At 41.6% G+C, this 18,835-nt stretch overlaps 1 protein-coding gene across 8 annotated transcripts in view; it reads left to right on the top strand.

Annotated features, from left to right (window-relative positions):
- Positions 1-18,835, top strand: part of BZW2 (basic leucine zipper and W2 domains 2) — a 78,508-nt gene that overhangs the window by 21,646 nt on the left and 38,027 nt on the right. For 4 of the 8 annotated variants that reach the window (XM_084619893.1, XM_084619890.1, XM_084619892.1 and 1 more), the window contains 3 exons: positions 6,772-6,836; positions 15,365-15,541; positions 17,921-18,024. In XM_084619893.1, coding sequence (XP_084476019.1) covers positions 6,779-6,836; positions 15,365-15,541; positions 17,921-18,024 — 339 coding nt within the window. In that variant the 5' untranslated portion in view covers positions 6,772-6,778. Of the gene's footprint in view, positions 1-6,771; positions 6,837-10,450; positions 10,689-11,507; positions 11,757-15,364; positions 15,542-17,920; positions 18,025-18,835 lie in introns of all 8 variants that reach the window. The other 4 variants (XM_084619895.1, XM_084619896.1, XM_084619889.1 and 1 more) reach the window with 3 other exon arrangements.

Raw genomic sequence — 18,835 nt, 5'->3', positions numbered from 1 at the left:
CCCTGGGGAGGGGGTCCGGGGCTTGCCCCAGTCTGTGCAGCTCCCAGAAGCAGCAGCATGTTCTCCCTCCAGCTTCTATGCGTAGAGGCAGCCAGAGGGCTCCGCATACTGCCCCAGCCACAAGCACCGCCCCTGCAGCTCCCATTGGCCAGGATAGGACAGAACACAAAGACACCTGGACATGGCTCTGCTTAGGAGCCATAGGGAGGACATGCTGCTGCTTCTGGGAGCCGCTTGAGGTATGCGTCGCCTAGAGCCTGCACCTCTGACCCCCTCCCATGCTCTACCCCCCTGCCACAGCCCTGATCCCCCTCCTGCCCTCCAAACCCCTCGGTCCCAGCCCAGAGCACCCTCCTGCACCCGCAACCCCAGCCGGAGCCTTCACCCCCTTCCTGCACCCCAACCCACAGTTTCATGACCATTCATGGCCCACCATACAATTTCCATACCCAGATGAGGCCCTCGGGCCAAAAAGTGTGCCCACCCCTGATCTAGAGAGAGTTACAAAAGGTTTGATTTCTTACTGCTATATCAGAGCCATCCATACTATCATGCATGGGAGGAGGACAGAGAACCCAAGGAACTAGGTGAGGTTCATCTTATAGAGTATTTTTTTTGCTGTTCAGTGGATTTTGGAAATGAGTTTGAAGAGCTTCCTGTCCTTTCTTATCCCCAGGATCCATAGGGAACCCTCCTGGAATGTGATATGGGCTGCCCTGTGATCTTGTCCAGTCTACTCTGCCGCAGGCAGCCTATCTCTGTCTTTGATATCTCTCCTGTTTTGGAAACATTTTTGGATATGGAGCAGAAATCAAGACTGTCCTTAGCAGCATTAACTTCTGCAGAGAGATCTTTTGGGTCCTGAGGAGAGAATCAAGGGCAGGTATGCCCCAACCTCTGCCCAGCCACTCCTAACTTTTGTGGAACTCCACTTGGCTGAGAGAGGCATGCTGAAGAGTCACGACTTCCTGTGTTCCTCCTTTTCCCCAGTACTTCTGGGCTCCCAGAAACAATTAGAGTTGTTCTAGCTGGAATTACAGAACTCTCCTTTGGCACTGAGCTTCCTGAAAATGGCTCATTTCAGTGTGGAGATCTTATGTAAAAGTCCAAGGTCCTGAGTGTTTTGTTGCCTCATTATACATTATAGGTATATTTTGTTGTGAGCAACACATTGTATACAACTTAATATTCAAGATGTGTATGTTCTTTATCTGCACTGTGGATGGGTGTTAGATGTAGCTCTTTAGAAAGGAACTGTTTTGCTCATGCTAGCGCTTCTGCAATTTCCTGATGGAAGTGCTTTTGCTCCTGGGCCAGTGCTTTAGTGAGTCCCTTATAAAGGCTGACCCTCACTGGAGCAGATTAGAGTGCAATGCATTTAAAGCTAAATATAGAACAAGGCAAATCCTGTGCTTCTCCTAATAACTGCTCAAGAGTCACTGCTGTTGGACTGAACCTTTGTTGATTAAATTTACCGCAAGTGGGAAGTTTTGTTTGTTCCCAGGTTCTGTTAAAGGGCATCTCTTTGATGTCCAGAAAAACAATTTTAAAATCTAATTGTCAAGCTTCAGGTATGTGAAAAATGTTTTCTAGTATTGAAAAAAGAGACATCCCCATCCCCCACCACAAGGAAAATGTACAGTAGTAGAAATTAATGTAAAAATGGAAGACTGCACAGCTGCTGGGAAGTCTTATCTACTTCACTGAGGGGAAGGCAGGCTGGTTTTCCATTCTGCTGCCCCAAAGGAAAGCTGGTGTGTTTTCACTGATGGAGTTAAGGTGTATTAATACCAGTCTTCTGGCTTGTTTATGCTTTGAAGGGCTGTGACAATAGACTTAATTCATGCATATTGTATGGTTTGCTTTGTTTTCTTTCCCAGATTGCTGGAAGGTTTCTGTATCCTCTTGAAACTAACATCCTTATGTTTGCTGCAGTGAGAACATTATTTCCAACCAAATGAGATACTACAATGACTAGCAGAACACAAACATAAAATCCACTATTAGTAGCAGACTTATGGAAATGCAGATTTTTTTTTTTTTTTTTAGTACACATCAAACTCTATCACAAATGATTGCTTGTTACACGGGCAAAATAGATGTGTCAAATCTAGCTGGTCACTAGCTGGAAGACTTAAAACCTGCAGGCATTGATGGCAGTATTATCTGTCTACTTCATGCAGAAAGCATTTACTGGTACTCTAGATATGGTGTCCGTTGGTAAAGGGATATATCTGTCTTTCTCCATCCTCCTCTGAAGTTCCTGAGCACTCCAGAAGAGAGACTGCTGGACTCTACTCACTGGAGAGCCTCAGCTCCTACAACGCTTTCTAAGCTTCACTGTACCATTTCATTCACCATCCTTGATTTTAACTCTCAGAATGAAAGTAAGAACATAAGAACGGCCATACTGGGTCAGACCAAAGGTCCATCTAGCCCAGTATCCTGTCTTCCAGCAGTGGCCAGTGTCAGGTGCCCCAGAGGGAATGAACAGAACAGGTAATCGTCTAGTGATCCATTCCTTGTCGCCCATTCCCAGCTTCTGGAAAACAGAGGCTAGGGTTACCATCCCTGCCCATCCTGGCTAATAGCCATTGATGGACCTATCCTCTCTGAATTTATCTAGTTCTTTTTTGAGCCCTGTTATAGTCTTGGCCTTCACAACATCCTCAGGCAAGCAGTTCCACAGGTTGACTGCGGTGTGTGAAAAAATATTTCCTTTTCTTTGTTTTAAACCTGCTGCTGCTGTTTTAAACCTATTAATTTCATTTGGTGACCCCTAGTTTGTGTGTTATAAGGAGTAAATAACACTTCCTTATTTACTTTCTCCACACCAGTCATGATTTTTTTGACCTCTATCATATCCCCCCTTAGTCGTCTTTTTTCCAAGTTCAGAAGTCCCAGTCTTATTAATCTCTCCTCATACGGCAGCTGTTCCATACCCCTAATCATTTTTGTTGCCCTTTTCTGAACCTTTTCCAATTCCAATATCTTTTTTGCAATGGAGCGATCACATCTGCACGCAGTAGTCAAGATGTGGGTGTGCCATGGATTTATAGAGAGGCAATATATTTTCTGTCTTATTATCTATCCCTTTCTTAATGATTCCCAACGTTCTGTTTGTTTTTTTGACTGCCGCTGCATTTTGAGTGGATGTTTTCAGAGAACTATCCACAATGACTCCAAGATCTTTCTTGAGTGGTAACAGCTAATTTTAAACCCCATTATTTTATATGTATAGTTGGGATTATGTATTCCAGTGTGCATTACTTTGCATTTATGCACATTGACTTTCATCTGCCATTTTGTTTGCCCAGTCACCCAGTTTTGAGAAATCCTTTTGTAGCTCTTTGCAGTCTGCCTGGGACTTAAGTAGGCAAGTTCATTGCCAGAGGCTTGGCTAAGCAGTTTAACTGTACCTTCTTTGAAATGTTCTTAATTTCTGGTAAAACTGTAGCTTGTTTGCTCATTTGTTTTTGAGAGAGAGGATATTCTCAGTATGCAAAATTGTAACTGCTGGTTAGGTCTTTTCTTATGTTACAACTTGAAGGCAGCAAAGCCAATCATGACTCTAAACTTTTCTGGCCCTTTATGCTTTTTCTCTCAGGTGTGCTGTCATTTCATAAACCCATATAAGTCATAGCTCTGGACTCGAAAAGACTGATCTACTGAGTTACAAAAGTGAAACACTGTTGGAACGACCAACAGAAGGGCAGCTAGTGACGACATAAGGGTTGTCAAATAATTAATTGCAATTAATGGCAAGATTTAAAAAAATAGTTGTGTTTAATCATAGTTTTTAATCACACTGTTAATAATAGAATACCAATTTTAGTTTATTAGACATACTTTTGTATGTTTTTCTACATTTTCAAATATGTTGATTTTAATTACAACACAGAATACAAAGTGTACAGTGCTCACTTTTTATTGTTTTTATTACAAATATTTTCACTGTAAAAAAGATAAACGAAATAGTATTTTTCAATTCACCTCATATAAGTACTGTAGTGCAGTCTCTTTATCGTGAAAGTGTAACTTACAAATGTAGAATTTATTTTTTTACATAACTGCACTCAAAAACAAAACAATGTGAAATTTTAGAGCCTACAAGTCGAAGCATGAAGGGGCATATGAATGTTTAGCATATCTGGCATGGAAATACCTTGCAACGCCAGCTACAACCATGCCATGCGAACGCCTGTTCTCATTTTCAGAACAGGCGTTCGCATGGCATGGTTGTAGCTGGACATTGTAAATGAGAATCAGGCAGCATTATTTCCTGTAAATGTAAACAAACTTGTTTGTCATAGTGATTGGCTGAACAAGAAGTAGGCCTGAGTGGATTTGTAGGAGATGAATTGAAAAATACTATTTCGTTTATCTTTTTTACAGTGAAAATATTTGTAATAAAAACAATATAAAGTGAGCACTGTACACTTTGTATTCTGTGCTGTAATTGAAATCAGTATATTTGAAAATGTAGAAAAAAATCCAAAAATATTTATATTTAAATTGGTATTCTATAACTGTTTCACAGTGTGATTAACACGATGATTAATCATAACTTTTTTTTTAAATTGAGTTTATATGTTTTACATTAATCACATGCCCTAACTGTGATTAATTTCCAGCCCTAATTATAACTGGAAAAGATAGACATCTCAGAAATTGGAGTAGATTATATCACTAGAGCATTGTTGGGAGGGTTGTTCAAAAACTAATTTACTGGGATACAGACAACCAATTAACTGGCAGATTCTACTTCTGCACTCTGTACAGTAATTTGTAATTGATAGAATCTGTCCCGCTGTGAAACCAAGAATTCACTTTGTTCAGCCTAGGAGGAGGTGATGGCATGTGTAGTGTGTGCTTTGAAACCAGTAGCATGAGTGAGACTTGCTGTAGAATAAATCTTCTCTATTTCATTTGTAAACAAATGGGCCTAAAATGAGGTAGGGTATCTGTGTGTAAATGTGGGTGTGTGTTTAAACTTGTTGGTTGGTTGTGTGGGGTTTCTTTTTGTTTTGTTTTTTTGTTAAGTTTTATTGACGGTCCAAAAAAACAAGATTTGTGAAAGGTAAAACTTTAGGGTGCTCTCAGATGAGTCAAGAATCTTGGTAGAGTTTTATGTCCTGAATTATGTGAAATGGCTTACTCAGTCCAAACAATAACCTCCTCTGTGGGGAGGATGGGGGGGAGATCTAAGAGAACTGATAGGTACTATGAAACTTCATTATATTCACTCTATATTACTTATTTGCATTCATTTGTCAATATAGGATGTGAAGCTTATGCAAAATATAGCTATATAATTAAATCAATTATACTAATATACTTAGTAAAACTGAAGAATAGCGGTGCTCATCAGATAATAGGCTATTTAATAATTATGAATGAGTAATCTCACATTAATTGAGGTCTGTATGTAAGGGATACTCTCCAGTAGTTTAGGCCCAATATTCGTCCTAGCTTGATATTATTTAATGGAATGCCGTCTAGATTTTCAAGTATCTATTTAAATACAAAATTGCTGATGGAGGAAAACTAGGTACCATTTTGTGCAGGACACAGAAGGCGATAACATCTCTTCCCAGTTCTTCAGTAGCTAATATGCAAGTCATGGTTATAAACACTTGAATAGGACAGGAAAATATATTTGGTGTTTGGAAGAAATATTTGCCAAAGACTTGATCCTGTAAACATCTTTGTAGAACCCATATTGATTTCAATGGGACTCTGTAAGGCATGAGTTGTCATTTGTTTTTCCATCACTAAGGGCTAGATTATTGCAGCCCTTTGTTGGCTATACCCGGGAGTCAGTTTCCCCCTTGCTTTCTTGCTCAGATTTTTAGTCTGCTCATGAGGACAGCGGGGGCTATTCTCCCTGCAAGCAAATAGGTAGTGAAGTGGCAGAGAGTGGGAGGATCCATGCCTCTGTGCTCCCCTTCCTGCCAGCCTATGTAGTTGACTGGGTGCACAAGACAAGAGTGAGTTGCTCTCTGAAAAAGGGTGAAGTAATTTACTCCCTCCTCAGAGTGAGGGGCAGTCAGGGGAGGAATTGTGACTTTTGTAAATCACAGTTTGGTCTGCTCCTGAGCCAGTGAAGCACCCTGTTGTCCCTTACCTAGGTCAGATAATAAGGTTTCAATATAGTCTTAAGTGTTGCTGGGTTTTAGTTTTGTTTTTTATCTTTGAAATCAGGAAATTCTATTACAATGATGCCAATTTATATAAAAAGAAAAGGAGTACTAGTGGCACCTTAGACTAACCAATTTATTTGAGCATAACCTTTTGTGAGCTACAGCTCATGAATTTACAAATCATGATTCTACAGAAGATCCTATGGCTGGTTAAAGCTAGCCCTTATTCGAGCTAGGATTATTTTTGGTCCTGAGACTCATTATCTGATACTGTAATTAATTTCTCTAATTTACATTTCTTGAAATAGAGGCAAGACAAAGGATATTGTGACAATATAACTTTTGAGATTATTTTCTGGTAAATTTCTGTGTAGAATGAAAGCTTCCATTTTTATAGTATTGTCATGAACCAAGCTTTGTCAGGGAAACAAATTTCAATCAGAATATGTTAAAATTATAGTGCTGTTTGTCTTTAAAATAATGAAAACTAATTTTTACATGAATTTTTCATCAGTGTTGCTGGATTCTATGAATTTCTTTTTTGCTTTACTGTCACATGACCGTGTCGTCTGTAAGTACTCTGATTAAATTAATATACATAGTTAAACTATTTTTCTTTCTCTTGCAGAAATTTTATGAATAAACATCAGAAGCCGGTGCTAACAGGCCAGCGGTTCAAAACTAGGAAGAGGGGTAGGATAAATGCTTTATTTTTTTTCCTTTTCATGAAGGTGACTAGAATTATCACAGTCATATAAAGCATTGCCTGCTGTCCTCTCATTTGAAATGCAGATGTTGAAGGACTAAAAAACGAGCAGATGGAGTAACTGAAGTTTAGTAGAATTAAGGTGTCCCCTCCTACCTACCACCATTCTCCCACAAGTGTAAAGGATACTGTAGTGTTTTTAATGTAACTAAAGTTTATGCATCCGACGAAGTGGGTATTCACCCACGAAAGCTTATGCTCCAATACATCTGTTAGTCTATAAGGTGCCACAGGACTCTTTGCTCCTTTTAAAGTTTATGCTTTTTGTATACATTTAGGATTACATATAAGACACTTGCAGCTTGGCTTTGTTTGTATTAGTGTGCAGTAGCCTCTGGGAAGAGCAAGTTTTTAACCAGGATTACAGAAGATTTGGATATTAGGAAGAATGGTTGAGGATGATTAGACACTTCTTCCAGCTGCCACTGTAAAGGCACATTTTTGATTAAGAAAGCACAACTACCAAGGGTTTCTTAAAAGACAAGCAGCGTTCAGAAATGAACTTCAGCTAATGAGGATTTTAGAGTCAAATCTACGCAATCTCCCAAAATGGGCCCCTGATTTCTAAAATGAAGCTAACTTCCTACCTCTCAAATATCCCATGGGCATATAGTGCTTTCTTTTATGATAACAGTCTGAAAACTTAAATATTCTTTAAACAGTTAAAGAATGCATTTTTTCCAATATTTATTTTTTACTGTGACAATGGATTCTAAGAGTGTTTGTTTTTTTATTCACGTTAAAAAAATTAACATACCACAAAATAAATTCCTTTTCATATGGGGTTTTAATAATTTAATATTAAATGTGTCTAAATATAACCAAGTATCTTCCCTCGTTATTTTCAAGGTTCCATAAATTTTGAAAGTATTATATTTATGTGATGGAAAAGGGGTCACCCAGTGTGCCCCCTTTCTGTCAGGCATGGTGTCACGGGTGATCCCTGTATAACTTCCCTTCACCTGGGTTACAAAGAAGTCCAGACAGATCTTTGTAATCAAAGAGCGCCTCCCTTCTGAGGGTCTCATTTATTAATGACAGCCATAAGCACAAGTAGAGCCTTGCTCAAATATACCCAGGGGTATTTGTTGCCTTAGGCTTAGTCCAACTAAGGGTCGATGACTCCTTCCTTCAGGAGCCTCTGCTTTTCTGCACCTGAAACAGTCTCTGATCTGGAAACCCTTCTCAGGATTACCCCTTTTCAGTCCTTCCTTAAGCAGAAGACTGGGTTGTATTAATTACTGCAGCAGTTTCTCTTTACACAGGAGTCTCCCCAGCTCTCTTCTCTGGATCTCGGTTGTAGATTAGCCAGTTGTACAGCCTTTACTAGCTTCGCCAGTTGACCCCTTTTCCTTAAACTTCAGGCTTCTCAGCAGGCCAGCTTTCCCTGCTGGTGTCTCCTGGTGTCTGCAATGCTATGAGAGAGGAGGCAGCCTTTATGCTGGTCCCCTTCTCTCTGCTCATCCCCAATTAGTGAGGTGAGAGGGAGAGCCTTGTACCACCCTATCTGCAAAGCTCCTGGCCCCAGCAAACATTTCTTACTCCTGGGACCACTTCCTTTCACCCAACATCTTCCAGGTTTGTGTGTGTGTCTCTAAAATATGTATCAAACCTGCCAGCCTCTTAAAGGACCATGCCACATGACAGGACAGGGTGATGATTAGACCCAAGAACCCTGACATAGTCTAAATAATGCTGATGCCACTTATTAAGGTTGTCACACTGCCTGGAGTGGCTCATGGCCATGAATGCCAACATCAGGGCAGACTGTCAAGAAACAGACACAAACCCCAAACTGGAGGTGTGTTCTATACTTAGATTTCATCAACCAAGTAACAAGTATGAACTTCTCAGAAACTATAACAGCCTTAATAGGGAGCCACAGACAGTCCCTGTGAGTAGTCCAATCTATCTTGCCACCCAGGCAAACCTGCCTCTGTGACAGATGGTCCCTTACACCAAAAATCACAACAATATTCAGGTTACTCCCAGTCCCAAAGGACCAGTCATTTACCCCAGGCCAAGTGCACCCTAGATCTCTCACCAAAGACAATGCTTATAGCCAGTCTTTCATAAACTAACTAAAGGTATTAATCAAGAACAGAAATAAGAGAGTTTATAAGGCTAAAGCAGGTAAACACATACACAAAAATGAGATACAGTCTTAGGTTCCAAAAGATGATGACAGCTGATATAATATGCAAGTTTTATAAGCCCTTTAGGGCTAATTCAAACTAGACAGCTGGAGGAGATCCCTTGCTTATGCTTAGAAATCTTTGCCTCTTCAAGTTCAAGCAGCATAGGGATAACAATTTCTCAACAGGTATTTTTATTCCCTTCTCATAGTGTTCAAGCTGTGATGGGATGAAGGCTTTTGCATTACCCTCTTCAACCTATAGAGTCTTTTGTCCACAATGGCTTCTCTGATGCCTGTAGACCTTCTTTTGTTGGGAGAGGAGATAACCGCTCTTGTTGTAAACTAGCACTTCACACTTGGTAAAATGCTTCTCCTTTACTGTGTGGGATTTACAGTCTTAGCAAACATTGTTAAAGTTGCAGAACCAACATTTAAACATTACTTTAGAATATGGGATACAGATATTATAAGTAGGATTAATACATGCAGCATCCTATAAGATTCCATAAAATTAAACACATTCTTATAACTAAAATATCTATTTTAACAGTACTACCGCACAGGTAAGCCAGACTGGTTTCCAGCTATGCATTTGTCAGAGTTCATTGAGGCCTGGGGACTTGGTATGAGCCGGCACCAGGTTTGCCAAAATCACCAAGGTATTCTAGTGAAATATAACCTATGAGTGCACAGTGCATTTTATAATGTATTTTACTGATCATTGGCTGCTGTAGGTTGTGTGTTTAGTCTGGGAATTGGGCCAATAAAGGGCTGCTTACCAGGAATGGTGCTAGTTCACTTTAACTGGAAAGAGAAACAATTGGTAATAATGAATGTGATACTATAGAAACCACTGTGAGCAAAATCTGTGTGTGTGTGTGAGAGAGAGAGAATATGAATTATAGCTATATCCTGGCAGCTATAGTAATTGATTCTATTATCTGTAATTTTACCGGGATTTTAACTGCTCTGGTTTACAATGGATTTATCAGAACAGTTACATGATATTGTTTGTTTGCAGCTAATTACAATGAGTTTCGGTGTGCATCCTTTTAAATTATTGGTTCCTCTCTTCTGGAGAGGCTTTTGGAGCTGTATGTCCCTTGACCTCTCCTCCAATAAATTATGATAGTCTGCTAATAGCTAAAATATATGGCTTACTATGCCACTCCTATGCACGTTTCATTGGTGGCACTGTTGTTTTTAGTGCCTTTTTTTTTTTTAAGGAGTTCTCATGTGTCCTCAGCAAAACAAACCTTCCCTAATTAAGTGGCCCAAGAATCAAGTTCAAGGTCCTCAATGGCCAGGGCCATTAGTCGTGGTCTGCCCATGTGGTGCTCTAGCATGTCAACTTCTGAAGAGGATTTAGCCTGATGGGAACCATTGCTGCTACTCTCTTCCCAGCTATGTTTTGTCTGTTTGGGCTCCCCTTGCCCTCTGCCAACCTCCCAACCCTGCCAGTGTTGCTGTGGGAAACATGACAGTTCCTTGGAGGCTAGCCTGCTGTGGGACATAGAAACAATTTAAGGTGGTTGTTGGCATTCCTGGAAGGGCATGTACCTGCGGCCATTGAACAGTGGAATTCAAAACGGTGACCAGAGCCGTCACGGTGGGACACCTCCTGGAGGCTACTAAAGTCGATGTAAGTAATGCAGCATCTACACGGACACTGCGTTGACCTAACTACGTCAACCTAAGTGCAATGTCTCTCATGGAGGTGAAGTTATTAAATCGGCATAGCAGGTGAGTTACATCGGCAGGAGTGACATTTTAGTGTAGACGCTTACAGAGTTAGGTTGACACAAGCTGCCTTGCATTGACCTAACTCTGTAGTGTAGACCAAGCCAAAGTGACTGGATTCTGGGTGGCTTGTTTTTAGGATGCCAAACTTGGAAAAACCTTGAAGAAGCCTGTTTTTTTTTTTTTTTCAGGAGGCAGGTTCTCAGCTTGCTTCCTGCTTAACTGTTATGTTGTATTACTCCAAATGTATTTAGTGCTGTGGAAACATTTAGTAAGATGCAGTTCCTTCCCTGAAGAGCTTAGTTGTCTGCTGGCAACTAAAGAAATTGCTAACTTAATCTGTTAACAATGCTTTAGTTGCTAGGAGTTAAAATTACTAAAGCAGAAGAAGGGAGAGTGGGGCAGGGGGAACTAGAGTGGTGTTGCAAGGTGTGATACCCTGAGATGGAGTCCCCCTTTGGGCTTTTCCTGGGTGGTGTCGCTAAATGTTGCACTCCAGCCTCTACTATTTGGTTATTTGCACAAATAGGAAAATTCTAGTGAACTCTTACTCAGTGCAGTCTTTCCTACACTCCTACTGAATGCTATTTTTTTCAGTAGTCCTATTTGCAATAGTTGGGATCAGACCAGGATTTGTGCATATGGCACAGATATATGCAAGCCTACTATATTGGAGCATAGATGTGACTGCACAGAGTATTCCTTTCCTTTTCTGTTTCAGGCTCCTGTGAAGTGTGAGAGGGGGTAGGATCTGGAGCAAAATCACCAGTGCCTGACCAGGCTAGAAAAACACATGCCCACATAAAACACTGTAGGTGTCACATGGGCCCAGTGGCATATTGGCAGTGCTTCATGCAGGCCCATGAGACCCAGATCTATTCCTGTGGTACCGGAGATGGGAGTATATCCTTCAGAAACACACAGTCTGGCAAACTAAAGAACCATGCAGATGCTATTAGCCAGAAAGTTGGTGAGTATGGGTAAACGTAGCACAGGAGGAAGTGAAGCAAAAGGAATCAAAAGTGAAGCAAAAGGTGCCCTTCAGGAAGAAAATTGTTCGGTAGAAATTCAAAATAAACACTCATACAGTAAAATGAGGTCCGAAAGTGGACGGGATGGATTTTGTGGAGGAATGAATTCAGTTTCCCTGGCTTGTGAGTCTTTTGTTGAAGGGTTAAGATTCATTTGTTAAAGAGTAAGATTCAAATGTATTTTATGATGTGGTGCATGTGTACCCAGGGGAAGAGGGTGACTTCTAGAAGCGAAATGAATGGAACTGCTAGCTGGCCCTAATTATGCACTTGACAACTTCACATGCTGTTCCTATTCCAGGATGACAGCTTCTTATTCAGCTTTTTGTGCTGGTTCAGCACATCACTTCTAGGGACATTAGTTGTTAGGAAAACAACGTTTCACTAATGGTGTGTGTCACTTTCAGGCAATTAAAAAAAAATCCTCTTCCTACACACATTAGATTGCAACAGAGAAGAAAATAGTAGAACGTTCCAGATGGGAAGAAGGCTTGTAGGCAGGAAAAGTATCTGGGTTTAAAACTACTGTAGAAAATATTAGTGGTGGTGGTGTTTGTGTTGCACTGTGGTCCGCAGCCCCCATAGTGCTAGACACAGTAAAACCTTCCAAATTAAATTAAATGGGTATTTTTAAACCTGCCTGTCTGAAAAATATAAAAATATCTATACATTTAAAACTCTTAGGGGTACGGACTTTGTCTTCATAACTGTCTGTAAAGCACCTAGCATGTTGTTGATATCATGTGAATAATACATACTCTTGTGGTTCCCCAAGGAGGAATAGTTTGTACTTCCTTTGGTTGTTTGGTAGCATTCATGATTCTGCTTCTGCTATTGTGCTGCTTGTGCACAAATAAAAACGTTTTGGGCATTATTACAAGTTAAGGTGAAATGATTGCTTTTTATAGTCCATGCTGGGAAGGACCCTAGGAGGCTCAAGATATCTGTGAATAAGCAGCATGGTTACTCAGAATGACTCTGCTACGGTTTTTTCAGTGAATTTTCATGGAGCACTAACTTTCACACAAAGCCCTCTCTTTTCTTTCCATTCCCTTTAATGCCCTGCCAAAATCCCCATTGAGTTACTCTCATTATCAATACCTACACTGAAACTCCTCACCAACCATTGCAGAGCATTTTCATTACATGCCCCACAGCTTCTGGGTCCTGCTCCAATAGGAGGTGTAGTTTGAGTAGAGCTAGTTTTAAGGGTGCAGTGGCAGAGCCATTTACTTGATTAGGTTTTTAATAGATCTTCATTCTTACTAGTAAATGAGAGGTTTTTTCCTTCATGTGCAGAGTCTATTATATTCTTAAGTAATTATTGCTGTTATGACTTGCCACCAATATCTAAAACAGATGACAAAATGCTATGTAAAATTCATGATTGTTTCTGTTTAAACACCCTCCTGCCTAGTCTATGCTGCACAGTTAGGTTGGCGTAAGGCAGCTTACGTTGACCTAATTATGCCAGAGTATACACTATAGCCTGTCCCACAAATGTAAGTGCCCTACGCCTTTCATGGAGGTGGAGTTATGTCAGTGTAGTTAGGACAATGCAGAGTATGTGTAGACACTGCGTCGCTTACATCAGCTGTTGGCTGTCTTGTCAATTACAGGGCTCCGCTGGGTTTCTGCTACAAGCCAGGCTGCCACCCAGGCTCCCAACTTGGGCTGCTGCCCGGGCTCCCCACTCCCCACGGGGAGTGTTGCTGCCACCCAGAGTCCCAGCTCCATGCTCCTGGCTGGGAGCCTGGCTGCCCTGTGTCTCCTCGCTTCCCGCTAGGAGCTCAGCAGCCGACCAGGCTCTCAGATCCCCAATAGGAACACGGCAGCCAGCTGGGCTCCAGGTGCTAATTTCCCCGCCAGTGGCGAGAAACCAAGGGTGGCTGTTCCCCCAGCTTTGGGCAGGGAGTGGGGAGGCGAGAAGCCCAGGGGGACAGCAGGGCTCCCAGTGGGAAGATGCATGGAACTGAGAGCCCTGGCTCTCAGCCCCCCACACTTCCTCTCTTCAGTCAGTGGAAGTGCTCTGGTGAGGACACACACCACTAACAGAAGGAGGATAGTGTGGACATCAGCCACTGTAGTAATCACTGTAGTGGCTGTAAGTCGACCTAATGTAAGTTGATTTAAGATTGTAGTGTAGACATGCTTTCAGACATAAGCCATTCAAAGAACATGAGTGTAAATCAGGACTTGCTTTGCTGGGAGGTTTCAGATGTACTTGGCTACCTATTAGCAGCTTGTTAGTTTATCAAAGAAAGAAGCAACAGGAGGTATATGTGGATGTGTCCAGTGATGAGCTGCCAGAAACTGAAGAACCAGTTCTTTCAGTCGCTCCGAGCCTTTGGTGGCACTTCGGCGGCGGGTCCTTCACTCGCTCCGGGTCTTCGGCAGCACTGAAGGACCCGCTGCCGAAGTGCCGCCGAAGGCCCGGAGCGAGTGAAGGACCCACCGCCAAAATGCCACTGAGGGTTCGGAGTGCTGCCGGGTGAGTAAAAATTCACAGGGGAGCCTCCCCAGCTGAGAGCTCAGGTGGGATGGACAGGACAGTCCTGCGAGCTGCATGTGACCCGCAGGCCGGAGTTTGCCCACCCCTTTAACAACCGGTTCTAAACTGGCTTCTAAATTTAACAACCAGTTCGCACGCGAGTGCGAACTGGCTCCAGCTCACCACTGGATATGTCTCAACTTAATCTGGATTTGCAAGGGCATCCATTATGACTAAGGACCGTGACTTAAAGATGCTGTCTGAAGGTCAAAGTGAGCATTTTAATCAAGGTTTTCTCCTGGAGATTGAACTAGGTGATGCATCGTTGACTGGTTTCAGAGTAGCAGCCGTGTTAGTCTGTATCCACAAAAAGAAAATAAGGTGCCACAAGTCCTCCTTTTCTTTTTTGCATCGTTGACTGTCACTCTTCTCTGTTTCAAGAGCTGCTGCTCTCTGTGAATCTGGGAAACAACTGATGATGACACCATGTAGCCTCCCACCCACACTCCTCTGTGCTCATAGAACATAAGAGTTTGTTGGCTGCTGTGATCTTTGCTCTTCCCCAAGATTTGCATATGTCCGTGCATGAATTAAGTTGCAGTTAAAATTCAAAGAAGAACATCAGAAAATGAAAAACTGAAAGTTCATGCAGCACTTTTAACTAGGTAGCTTTGCATAGCATGTATTTTTATCATCTAATTTAACAACATATATAGTAACATATTGAGGAATACATTTAATAAGAGAAATATCGGTAGAAAATTGTACATATATACTATATGATTTTGCATTAATGGATTTCTTCTATTTCATTTTCCCAAGGTTGGTTGTGCATGTTCCTTTTTAGTTTTTGAAAAACAAGGGGCAAGAAAAAGTACCATTCCCAGAGCTAACAAAAGCCAACGGATACTTTTGAAATAGGATAACCAGAATGGGAAACATATGTTATGCTCCCATATCACAGACGTGTCAGTTGTTGTCTAATATGTAAATCTAAGCAGATAGATGGTTGGTTGACTTTTTTGGTTTGTTTTTTTTTTTTTTTTCCTCTCCTAGATGAAAAGGAGAAATTTGAACCCACAGTTTTCAGGGATACAATCATCCAAGGCCTCAATGAAGCTGGTAATGACCTGGAGGCTGTAGCCAAGTTTCTGGACTCAACAGGCTCCAGGCTAGATTATCGTCGCTATGCTGACACACTCTTTGATATCCTGATAGCTGGCAGCATGTTAGGTAAACTTTTGTGCATCTTGTTGATGCTAGAAAATTTCTGTACATAACATTTTAGTGGAGGAATGTGGTTAAATAGTGTACACTTCGCTCCACGAAAGCTATTAAATCTACCCTCGGTTCTGTCTATCTTGGTACTTATTTAGTCTGCAATCAGCCCAAATCTACTCCAAAATATTTCAGCATAATGGTACTGGATGAAAACTCTATTGTGTCACTAACTGAAGAATTGAGAGCAAATAATTTGCATTATTGACTGCTGAAGCACAGATGTGAGCCCTTGATGTACTAGGAAAATTTCCACTCTAATCATTCCCACCCATGCAATAGCTACAAAAGCCAGCTTGAAATACATCTGCATGACCCCTGGGATAAGAGTGGAAAATCAAACTTGAGACCTTCAGAAATGCTGTCCCAACTTGTGAGTATCCTGAAGACGTGACAGCACTGAGGATTTATGGATTACAAATGGGAAAGGAGTACAAACAAATGAAGACAGCCTGTTGAAAGGGCGATCAATAGTAATGATGCAGAAGCGAGCTGCTGATTTAAAAAACAAACAAAAACAAAAAACCAGAGACAATTTGAACAAATTTATTGGGGGAAGATTGGTAGGCAGAAGTAGTTTTCAATAAATAATCAGCTGCCTAGCACTTATGTCTGAATCACAACTCTGTGTTTTTCCATTTTATATTTAGTAGATTTTCCTAAAGCATAATGGTCTATATTTTCAATATTAATTTTACCGGAGACACTTTTTTTTAGCATCTTTTATGTTCACATTCTGTTTGGGGTGCTTGATAACAAACCTGTATCAATAACCTTTTTCACACCATAACTTTATCTAGTTATTTCCACTGTCTGCTTTTTCCTCTAGAAAAAAGTTAGTTCTCAGCTCTGTCCCCTGAAACTTAGTATTAATATATCGGCATAAAAATGGTAGAGGAGACAAAATGTTTATGACCCTAATTCTCTTGGGGCTGTTGACATGCTTGAACTGAGACCTATTCCTGGATTAAATTACTATTATGTTGTATCGGCATACAATATAGTTAGTATAATTATAAATGGTCTCTTTAAAATACATCAGTTATTGGTATTAAATATATAAGGGGGTTTAAAGTAATTTCATACTTAAAAGCTAGACTGTCAAAAGTATGTGCCAACTCTGAATGTTTACATGCACCCCTTGATTTGCTTGCAAATACTAGTACGTGCAGATTGGAGTTTGGTCACGCAAGCGTGTATAGCTATGCTATTTGCTTGTAGCTTTATTACAGGGGTGGACAAACATTTTGGCCCAAGGGCCAAATCGGGATTGTGAATCTGTATGGAGGGCCGGGTAGGGAAGGCTTTGTCCCCCCAAACAGCCTGGCCACTGCCCCCTCCCACTTCCCACCTCCTGACTGCCCCCGTCAGAACACCCAACCCATCCAACTCCCCCTTCCTTGTCCCCTGACTGCCCCCCGGGACCCAACCCCATCCAACCCCCCCTGCTCCCTACCCTCTACTCCCTGTCCCCTGAGTACCCCCCGGAACTCCCTGCCCCTTATCCAACCTCCCCACCCCCTTACCATGCCGCTCAGAGCAGCAGCCTCACCTTGCCGCGCCGCTTGTGCTCGCAGCCACGCCGCTGCACTCCCTGGCAGGAGCGGCGGGCCAGAGCGCAGGAGGCGTGGCAAAGTGAGGCTGTAGAGGAGGGGGGACAGCAGGGCAGGGGCCGGGGGCTAGCCTCCCCGGCCGGAGCTCAAGGGCCGGGCAGGATGGTCCCGTGGGCAGGATGTGGCCTTCGGCCTGTAGTTTGCCTACCTCTGCTTTACTATGCCAATCCATAACTGAACAGATCTGATGCCAATAAAGCTAGTTTTAATATGGTTAAATGTACTCGCTAGGTATGGTAAGCAGTAAAGAGATTAGCAGCATTTTCTGAGTCCTAAAACAAGTGATGATGTGCTAATAGTTTTCTTCAGAAAAGATTACATTAATATGTTTGCAAACAGGGATGAAAATTAACACAAAAGTGCCAGTATGTTTATCAGGTAGTTGGCACCAACCAGTAATCCCCACAGGACCACATCCTGCACTCACCACTCAAAGCCAGCCAAGATTTCTTGTCATGACTCTCAATCCTCTGTAGGCTCAGTGGTCTGTAGGATGTGGCACAGTGTGGAAATCCTGATTGTTCCTTTCTCTATACGTGCCAAATGCCACCACAATCGAATAGTGCTCTGGTTTTTTTTTTTTTCTTTTTGCTGTTGCATCTGATGCCCATTTTCATTCCACCTTGAACTCAGTGATACTTAAGAGGTTATAAGCTTTAGTAAGTCTTAGGGGCCTTATCTGAACAATGCATCTTTATTGTGCTTTTTATCTTTCTTTTAGCCCCTGGAGGGACACGCATAGATGACAATGACAAGACCAAGATGACCAGCCACTGTGTATTTTCTGCAGATGAAGATCATGACACTATCCGAAACTATGCTCAGGTCAGGGTAGGAAGGGAAACCCATTATTGACAGGCCACTGTAGTCTGTTTATAAATCATTAGAAAAGATAATAGATTCATAGATACCAAGGTCAGAAGGGACCATTATGATCATCTAGTCTGACCTGCACAACGCAGGCCACAGAATCTCACCCATCCACTCCTGTGAAAAACGTCTCACCTATGTTTGAGCTATTGAAGTCCTCAAATTGTGATTTAAAGACTTCAAGGAGCAGAGAATCCTCCAGCAAGTGACCCATGCCCCATGTTACAGAGGAAGGCGAAAAACCTCCAGGGCCTCTTCCAATCTGCCCTGGAGGAAAATTCCTTCCCGACCCCAAATATGGCAAGATTCACCAGCCAGATATTACAGAAAATTCTTTCCTGGGTAACTCAGAACCCACCCCATCTAACATCCCATAATAGCAATAAATCTGCAGATTGACCATGCAGTAGACTAACTACAAAGGAGTTAAGTAGTATAGTTAGGTACTAATCTGCCTTTGTTCCCTCTAATCTATAAGCATTAGATAAGAAAAAGGATTTCGAGAATTATCTGGTCACAATTCCTTTAAAAGACAATTATAGGGCTGTCAAACATATATCTTTGATCATATTTCTTGTGAGGTTTGTCAATCATTTCCTATTCTTCTCTTTAGTTTGTGCTGTCCTTTTCTACATACAGAGTTATTTTATTAGAGGTTTTAGCAAGTTTATATATAATTAACATATGGAACATAAGAGTAATGACTGAAAAATTTAAAGCCTAATCCTACAACTCTTCCTCATGCAGGTAATCGGGATTTGCACAA

This window comes from Lepidochelys olivacea (genome assembly GCF_965140295.1).
Source record: "Lepidochelys olivacea isolate rLepOli2 genome assembly, chromosome: 2".
Taxonomy (NCBI): domain Eukaryota; kingdom Metazoa; phylum Chordata; order Testudines; family Cheloniidae; genus Lepidochelys; species Lepidochelys olivacea.
Note: the sequence above shows the minus strand (reverse complement) of the source record. Positions and strands in the feature narration are given on the sequence as shown.